Source organism: Mus caroli, chromosome 19, assembly GCF_900094665.2.
Source record: "Mus caroli chromosome 19, CAROLI_EIJ_v1.1, whole genome shotgun sequence".
NCBI classification, from domain to species: Eukaryota; Metazoa; Chordata; class Mammalia; order Rodentia; family Muridae; genus Mus; species Mus caroli.
The window spans coordinates 8,502,228-8,511,827 of record NC_034588.1 but is presented as its reverse complement, the minus strand read 5'-3'; the positions used below and the strand labels follow the sequence as shown (position 1 = coordinate 8,511,827).

Genomic DNA, 9,600 nt, shown 5'->3' with positions numbered 1-9,600 from the left:
GACTGATTAGTTCTAAGGCCTGAGAGGTTTTGTCCTCTCTACACTTGAAATGGAAGAATTAGAAACTTGGGAACTAAAAGATTTGACAGGGTAATATATATGTGAATGAGGTAGTTGTAAGAACAAAGGAGTATGTGACTTGCCCAAGGACACCGTATTTTCTGATCAAACCAAGATTACTAGTCATATTCTCCAAGCCAATACACAGGCAATGGCACTTTAATTCTTTAGGCTCTTGCCCACCCCTGAAATTCTATGACTCTGTGACTTTATGGTTCTATAATTCTAAGTCAGAGTACAACAATGCCAGTGCTCTAGACAGCTTCAGTACAGGAAACGAACATGGTCTAAATGGGAGTGCCAGCTATATCCTTTCCTTCCACTTGAAAAAACCAACTATACCATCATGGATTCAAAAAATGTACATAGTCCCTTGTTCCTGGTGTTCCCTCCAGAGATCACCACTCAAGAATACCAAACAACAGAACTTACAGCCACAGCCTACAATCCCCAAAACCGAGTGCAGAAGATCATTATTAGAAAATTGGAGATCTTAGGGGTGAGTAAAATGTGTCCCTGTGTATAAGATCTGGTAGCACACAATGTCCAATGTCCATATGTCATTGCCAATCAATTCAGGAAGTATGGATTGTGCTTCTACATGAATTATGAACAAGATTCTGTGAATAGGAAAACACAAGATGAGTAAATTTAATGTTCCTGAACTCTTAAAAATCACAGCCTCCAAACTATCTTTGAGAATTTTCTAGTCAATCTTAAGGAGCAAAAGAAAAAAGGACAACTGAGGAGAAGTTAGCTCAGATTTCTTCTCTTCGCAAACTGCAGCATACACTTTTACAGCTTCCCAAGCAGACCTCAGAACTCATAGTTTTACAGAGTATTCAGATAAAGATGTTTGTTTATGCATATAAGTATAAAGATTTTTTTAGAATGGCCTCTTTAATTTTTTAAATTAATAATATAAGTACATCATCTCCCTCCAACCTCATTCGTGGCTCCTCTCCCATTGTTCCCTCTCAAATTTATGGTCTCTTTTTCTTTGTTATTGTTTACATATGTATATAAATGCGCAAACATATAAATACAACTTTCTGAGTTTGATTAGTGTTGCTGGCTGATACTTGGATAATCTATTGGAGGTCGGGGTTATCTCTAGAAAAGATCAATTCTCCCTTTCTCGGAATTCCTTAGTTGCCTGAAGTTCTTTGTCTAGGGTTAGATGGACCTTGGCAAACATTCATTTCTCCATCCATTAACCTGTCATTCCACAGAAGTTAATTTCATTTACCAAACCTTTCTTAGGATAATTAATGGACAGGTAGGAAGTAGTCAGATATGTTTGAGGTGGTAATGTTACACATATCTTGGAGAACATTTTGCCTTTTGAACTCTAGCCTCTCGTAATAGAAAGTAGAAAGTAATCCTTTTCAGAACAAAAAATAAAATAAAATAAAATAAAATAAAATAAAATAAAATAAAATAAAACAAAAATTAAAGATCAGTCCGTGGCACCTGGGGGGGAAAACACTAATGTAATCTGCTTCAGCATCTCTTCAAATATGATGGACTTCAAGTTTGAATGAAATAGTTTGCTTTAACAGAAACTGCACTAGGTATGCAAACAACTATGTTTTTTTCTGTTTTCACAGAAAAAAAAATATAAGCTAGTTTTAAGAAAATAAAGGTTTCATGTGAAAATAATAATACTATGAAAATATTAAGAATTATATTTCAATGGAGTATCTAGAAGGATCATAAATGGTGACAGTGATGTGGGAATACCCACAGTTAGAACAGTTGTTCCAGTTAAAAAGAATGAGCACATTCTGCAATGAATCGGGCATTTCATATGGACTCTGAAGAAATCATGGAATCTCAACGAGTAGAACTAAAATGAGGACACAGAAGCACAAAAGATGCAGTAAGTTCTGGAAGCTAAAGAGTAGGAAGCATCGGGGAGGCAGTGGAGGAGAGCTGGGAGAGGTCAATCTAGGCTTAAAGGATTTAAGAAGACTAATAAAAGAAGCAGCCTGCTTGACAAATTAGTCCCATCATACCCATATAATAGGATAGTATTCTGTAGTACAAGAAATTAGCTAACAAGCCAAGAGGAAGCGTGAAGAGTCTCGTTTTCATATTGTAACATGAAAGAATCAGTGAGTGCTCTAGGTGATGATGAGTGATGGAGGAATATCTATGTGCCGCAGACTGGACTCAGTTGGCCCTCAATCTGCAGGAGAATCAGGGTCCTGGTACAGGTGGGCAGGGAGTCAGCGAAAAAGTGACAGACAGACACAAACAAAAGGGAGTGTTAGGAATGTAATTTCTCAAAGCGAACATCAGGTTTATATTACAGAAGGAAACAAGGAAGTTAAGTGATACATTAAGGTCATCCAAGGTGCACTGAAGTCATCTGATGCAAAATAACGTTTACAACAAAACAGAGGAATGCATACATAAAAGCTAACAGGAACAAACTGGGATAAAAATCAATGTTAACAACTGGGATCAAAAGTAGCCCCACCTAAAGTCAGATTAATTTTAGAAGCCAGGAACAAGGGCTTCGTGTCCTTGCCATAGTTCCAATTCTAGTCTATTGTATAATCCACCTTCCCCCTCGGCCATTGTAAATTCCTGTGTATGGGAGTGACTCAGCTATCTATTGTTCTAAGTATACTATGTAGACTAGCCCTGAGATTACTAGCTCTATTCTAGTAGAATGTAATGCCTGATTTCTATCACTATCAACACTGGAGGCATTTCATCTGAATGAGTAACATTCTTACAAAGATCAAAGCCCAAGGTTGGCTCAACAATTTCCTAGGGTATTGGAACACTGGTGAAGGCTAATCTAACTTAGCTATATGTCAAAATCAATCCTTAGAGGCACTTAGAATAAAACAATATTGAAGGAAAGCACACAGATCCGTTCACTGACTAAAGCAAGGACAGATTTGGAGCATTAATCTTACAGAATGCCATGGTTCCAGGAGATCAAGTTTCCATGAACTTTTCACCTTGGGACTGTGTCTAAGCTTTTGGGCCTGTCACGCAAGTCACTACTGGAGTTGGTGTGGCATCTATATATCCACCGACATGTAGGAGAAACAGGAGAGCTATGAAATGCACATCCCAGTGCTGTCTACAACAGGAAAATGGGATAAAATTCAAATATGAACTTGTTTTAACTCTTCTGCCAGATTGCTACTTATATTTTTACATGTATTTATTCATGTGTGTGTGTATACATGGTCATGCACATGCCACAGCACATGTGTGGAGACAGAGAAGAACTTGCAGGAGTACATTCTCACCTTCCACCCATGTGGGTTCCAGGGATTGAACTCAAGATTGTCAGGCTCGGTGGTAAGGCTTGCTGAGGCATCTTGCTGGCTGAAGTATGTATGATTCCATGAGTAGAGATAATAGAAAAGTTAGCCACTCTGGGATTGTTGCCATCAAGAAACTTGAGATGACCCAAAGGTCCTAGGCCTAGAAAGATAGGACCTAGAAAGATGACAGCATTAACAACAGAGAAATAGAAGTCAGGAAATCAGGCTTAAAGGGAGAAAGTGAACCCATTTTAAGACATGGAATATAAGACAGAGGAATAGTCATGCAGATGTGATGAAAATGTACACAATACCTCTTATGACTCAGCCACTAAATGTTAGTACAGTAACAAAAGAGCTCACCAAGGAAGTGTACTGAAAAGGTCACAGAAGACATAACCCCTGACCATAAGCCTTCAGCTCTTTTTTTCATTCTTGCCAGACTTCTCTAGCATCCATCAACCCCCTGCCTAACATTAACAGCATGTGGAGAATGTGTCTCACAAGCATGGGACAGGAAGCATAAAGAACAGCCCGGAAAGGATGCACTGCTCCTGGCAATGCAGCACTACTTCCAAAGGCTCAGAGAATCATTCACATTCAAGAGTGTAACATGTGATTTTAAAAACATACTATTTCCTTGCCCGGTGCTCTGGCCGCATTCTAACTTCTTTCAGTTCTCCTTGCTCCAACTCGATTGTAAACATCCGGGAAATCCAGGAGCTGCTGTCCACATTCCACAGGCCCCTCTCAACTAGCTTCACTAAACCACCAGCTATCAAGCCATCTTCTCTCTTTCCCCTGCAACCTTAGCTCAGAGGAAAAACAACAACAACAAAAAACTAGACAGTTTTATTATTTTAAAACTAGCCAGCTAGCACAATTGCTGGGCTCTTATCAGCTAACCTGTTTCAGCCAACTCAGATGGCAGAGGCTGCTGGTTCTGGTTGCCCTAAGACCTTACATGGCTGCTGCACTTTCTCATTCCAAAGCCTAGCCAAAGAGCCTCCTTCCCTGTGTCCATTCTCTTCCTCTTGGACCGGGAATTCCTACCTTTTTCCTTTCACCCAGCAAATCCTTTCTGCCTTCTTTATTGACAAAATCAAGAACCAATTAGGGAATCAGATTTTAGTATCGGCTCCTCCCTCTACACAAGAGGATTTCTCTGGGTGTCCAGTTGAGGCCAACCTGATTCAGTAATTTAAAAGTCAGCATTCACACATAAGTGCTGGTGAACTGGCGATTTCAGTCAGACAAGAATAGGACCTGGAAGCATCCACTCATGGCGCAGCTGACCCTGAGGTTGGGAGCACTGGGTTAGATTCATTTTCCTCTTAGTAATTATCAGATGGGAGTGTGGGTAAGGAACTGTGTAGGGATATCGTAAAGGAGCATTCATCCTCCTTCCCTTGGCTATAAAAAGGGTAACTGCCAATCCTTGAACTAACGATTTAAGTGGGACTAGCCCCATCCCCATGTGTGCTGACTTTCCTCTCTATTTGTAGACCACCCAGATCCTGTTTGGAATCATGAACTTTTCATTTGGAGTCATTTTCCTTTTCACCTTGGTAAACCCATACCCAAGGTTTCCTTTTATATTTATCTCAGGATATCCTTTCTGGGGCTCTGTTTTGGTGAGTATAATATATTTAGTTCGATTAAAAGTGGGTCAATCAGGCGAGGTGTTAGCGATTGGATTCTTAGTTATGAAACAAGATAGACTTGGGTATGTGAATCTGCAGAAAATGCCACTAAGACATTAACCTCATGGCAATTAAAGCGAGCTCTCTGCTCTGTTGAATCACCAGAGTTGACAGTAGCCCATTTTGGGGTCTTGAAATTTGGAGGGGATATTCCTTTAGGTTTTATGGTGGTTTTATAGTCCATTAATCCATCCAAAATTATTTGCAACATATGACAAACTGTATTCACAGAGCAAGACAATGAAGATCCAAATTTTAGTACAGTGATTATTCTCCAGTAGGCATTAGTCTAATGAGAAAGAAATCATGCCATGAGATCAGCAAACTCCTTACATATATGTGGTGTTTCTACTGATGCTGATAAGCACTTTACTCTGCAGAAAGTGAAGGAGCAGGGACAGCTCCCAAGTGGCTGAGCACAAAGAGATGCTTATTTAATTGTATGCTATCTCTATTAGCTTAGTACCTACTTAGCTTCAGAGAATGGGCAGGGTGTGAGGATTTAGTAGAAGCCAGTCCCTAGTGGCAATTCCTTGTAGGGTGTGAGAAATACTGACACGGGACACAGAAGCCACTTCCAGAGGAAAGGGCACTGTCCAGAGTCATTTTCAGCTGGACTAAGTCTTAACAAATGAGGAGTTGTCTAATTAGGTGGAAAGCATCTACAAAGGATGGGAACAGGGGGTGTCTGGATGTCAGAAGGTCTGGGAGAGCATTCTCTAATAATGGGTCTGGAGGAAGAGGCAAGAAATTTAAACACAGCTGGGCTGAACTCAGATTTTAAGTTTCTGCTAGACAATGAAGCTGCCATATCTGACCCACCTCCATGAAAATTAAGGGGGGGGGGGTTTCTTTCCTTTTCCTTTTTCTTTCTTTTTTTTTTTTTTTTTCAATTATCAGTCTGTGTCTGCTGGCTGAAATTGTGCCTTATGTTTCCATCCAACAGAATAACTGGTTGGACTATGATAACTATATGGCCTTAGTGCTCATAAACTGATGACACTGGGCATTTAGAAACTGAATCATGATACCAATAACAGATCAACAACAGGAAAATGAATAAAGATATGAAAGCCCAGTAAGGTAGAAACATCCTTTTGTTCAAAGAGGTGGCACAGACTAAAGATCCAGCCTTTTTAGCTTTGCTCTGTGAGGTGGTTTACCCTCCTCATTTCCCTGGGGTTTCTGTAAGCTTAGAAGGAAGGCATAGAAAAGAAGTGTTCAGAGACCTAACCTGAGAGACCTTCAGCATCCTCTTATCATGTCCATCACTAGGATATTTATTCTTTATTTATTTTTCTTTTTTGTAGTTCATTAACTCTGGGGCCTTCCTGATTGCTCTGAAAAGCAAAACTACGGACACTCTGGTGAGTTCTATGCCTACCTTATTAAAAATTATAATTGTGAGTAATTTTCCTGGCTTCAAAAATCATCATAGAATCAGAAGTCATTCCTATTGGGACACTTTTCCAGATTGTCATGTCACTGTTGAGTGACTCCGTCCTTGGTCCCCAGTTGTTAATGCAGAGTAGATCTCAGTAATCTAGTCATTTATTCATTTGTCCTTTTGATGAGTATTTTTGGTGCCTACTGGATTCCAGATACTGTAACAGGCTGTTGCTTGACTCACAGGAAAAGCACAGTGCACACAACCTAATTAAATCACAAGCACACTCCAGAGGTAAAGAATACTTTGCTGATAGTATTGTATCTCACTCAAATAAACAAAAACATTAGATAGTAATAACTCAGTCAATTATTTGCATCAAAGAACATCCTAAAATTTTGTCATTTTAAAATGTGTTTGCCTTTATTTATTAGCTATGTGTATGTGGGGGTGGGAAGGATACATTTCCATGCACAGTGTATCTGTGGAGATCAAAAGATAGTTTTTAGGACTTTGTTCTCTCATACCATGTGGGTCCTAAGGATAGAACTCAGGTTGTCGGGTGGCAGGTACCTTTATCTGCTAAGCCATCTCACCAGCCCTAAAGTTTGTAATTTTTAGGGAGATGTAAAAGTGATGGCGAAGTGCAGTGTTTAGTTAAACACAGTCTTTAAATGAACATTTAAATAGGTCATAGCTATCTCTATTTGAATGGAAGTTAACGAGGCACAGATTAAGTTGTATGTGTTGTAAGTATATATGTATATATGGTTTCCATCTCTCCAGTCTTCCACCCCCAATGCTCTGTCTGTGAAACAAGGCAGGCCTAAGTCTTTTATTTTCTGATTCTGTTGCAGATAAAAATGAGCCAGGCAATGAATTTACTTAGTGCTCTGGGAGCAGCAGCTGGAATCATTCTCCTCATATTTGGCTTCCTTCTAGATGGGGAATTCATCTGTGGCTATTCTCCAGATGGTATGCAGTGTGGCGCTATTACCATTCTATTCGTTGTAAGTATCCTGAGCCATTTCTAGAGTGAGAAGCAGATGGTGTAAACAAAAAGGTTATCACCCTGTCAGCATCATCCAGATAGTATTATAGACACATGTGTATTTCCTTTTTCTCATTCAAAAGCCCGTTGTATTAGATCAGCATTAGACCACGCATTGTGGAATAGAACAATAAATGCTCATAACTTATAAGAGGTATAAAACATGCAAGTAACTAAGGATAATATAAATATAAAAAGATTCTAAAAGGCAGAGGCTTAGCAATGTCCTCATGGTTCATAGTTCCCAGTATACATTATAACTATGAGTGTCTATGGTTTTTATTTGGTTTTAATATTTAGGTTAGATTTCTAACAAAGTATGGTAAATTGTCTATATAAAGTATGGCAAATTGAAAATAGACATTTCTGCTCTGTCCAAAGTACTGTGATAACTGGTGTAAAATAATGTAAGATGGTATAAATAAATCTATAAATAAAAAAATGAGTCAAGTAGGTATATTAAAGATTGATAACATACAGATGCAGATACTTACATTCAAGCTTTGGGCTGAGGTCTGGGACCCCTATGTAAGAGTTAGGGGAAGGACAAAAAAAAAAATAATAGCCGGGCGTGGTGGCGCACGCCTTTAATCCCAGCACTCGGGAGGCAGAGGCAGGCGGATTTCTGAGTTCGAGGCCAGCCTGGTCTACAAAGTGAGTTCCAGGACAGCCAGGGCTACACAGAGAAACCCTGTCTCGAAAAACAAAACAAAACAAAACAAAAAAACAACAACAAAAAAAAGAAGAGTTAGGGGAAGGACTGAGGGAGCTGAAGGGGCTGGCAACCCCATAAGACCAACAGTGTCAATTAACCTGGACTCCTGGGAGCTCCCAGAGACTAAGCCACCAACCAAAAAGCATACATGGGCTGGTCTGAAGTCCCTGGCACATATGTCACAGAGGACTGCCTTGTCTGACCTCAGTAGGAGAGGGTGCACCTAATCCTGTAGAGATGTGATGGCCCAGAGAAGGGGGATGCCTGGAACAAGGGCATTGTCTCAGAGGTAAAGGGGTTGGGGTGGGGGGATTTGGGAAGAATTCTGGGAGAGAGGCCGGGGGCAACATTTGGGATACAAATTAATTAATTAATTTTTAAAAATGAATTCTTCCCCCCACCCCCACACCCCCCAAAAAAAACTCAATTTGCTTTCTCTCTCTCTCAAAAGTCTGGAAATTTATTGATCAATGTGATCAGCATCCACTAGGATTCAGTTTAGAAGCTTCCAGGCTGCATTCAAGGATTAATGAGGAAGTAGGATGGCAGGCAGGGGCAGGGTGAGAAATAATCATTACCTGAGAGGACTCAGCAATGAGACAACATTCACGCACATAAAAGGCACACAGAGCTCTCAATCCAGTATTTATCGACACCACACTTAAATCACACATGTATTATGAGAACTCTGCTGCAGCATTATTCAAAGCAAAACAAAAACAGGAAAGAAAGCCACAGAAAAATGAAGGAAATCAGTCAGCTCCTGTGGCACAAGTGCAGTGTGTCAAAATACTTTACACCATGACATATGTCTCTGTTAAAAAAAAAGGGGGGGGTAATCTCGAATAGTTATTCAATAGCAGAGAACAGGCTGTTAGCCACACAAACATTTGCAATGGCAACAGAAGGATCTGTTCTTAGAAGAGGGCAAGCTTTGACTGGCATGTGGACTCCTGGCCAGTTGTGTATGGCTGGCTATGTGTGCTCTTAGCTACCGTGGTACAACCTACTTTAAAAGTCTTCTGCACCAATTAGAAAGAACCAAGTGGTGCCTTTAGTCTCAGCTTCTCTTCATGTCTCTTGTTCTCCCAGTTACTCTTTCTCTGGAGCAGCGGTCTTCTCTCTTCCCTGCTTTTTCTTCCCTTTCCTATTTTTTGTCTTTACCATTTTCTTATCTCTTGACATTCTTCTTTGTTCTTCAAGAGACCACTTTTCTGATGTGCATTCTATGCAGGCTATACCTATGAAATGGAGAATTCCTTGTATATAACTTAGTAAATATCTTGTTTCATTTTTCTTTTTTTTTAATTTTTAATATTTTTATTACATATTTTCCTCAATTACATTTCCAATGCTATCCCAAAAGTCCCCCATAGCGCCCCCCACTTCCC

The 9,600-nt window shown here is 39.9% G+C and overlaps 1 protein-coding gene across 2 annotated transcripts in view; it reads left to right on the top strand.

Moving 5' to 3' along the window:
* Window positions 1-302: 302 nt before the first annotated feature.
* Ms4a5 (membrane spanning 4-domains A5) overlaps window positions 303-9,600 on the top strand; it is a 13,084-nt gene continuing 3,786 nt past the window's right edge. The window contains exons 1-4 of one of the 2 annotated variants that reach the window (XM_021151246.1): window positions 303-559; window positions 4,859-4,987; window positions 6,367-6,423; window positions 7,301-7,453. In XM_021151246.1, coding sequence (XP_021006905.1) covers window positions 407-559; window positions 4,859-4,987; window positions 6,367-6,423; window positions 7,301-7,453 — 492 coding nt within the window. In that variant the 5' untranslated portion in view covers window positions 303-406. The remainder of the gene's footprint in view (window positions 560-4,858; window positions 4,988-6,366; window positions 6,424-7,300; window positions 7,454-9,600) is intronic. The other variant, XM_021151247.1, reaches the window with a different exon arrangement.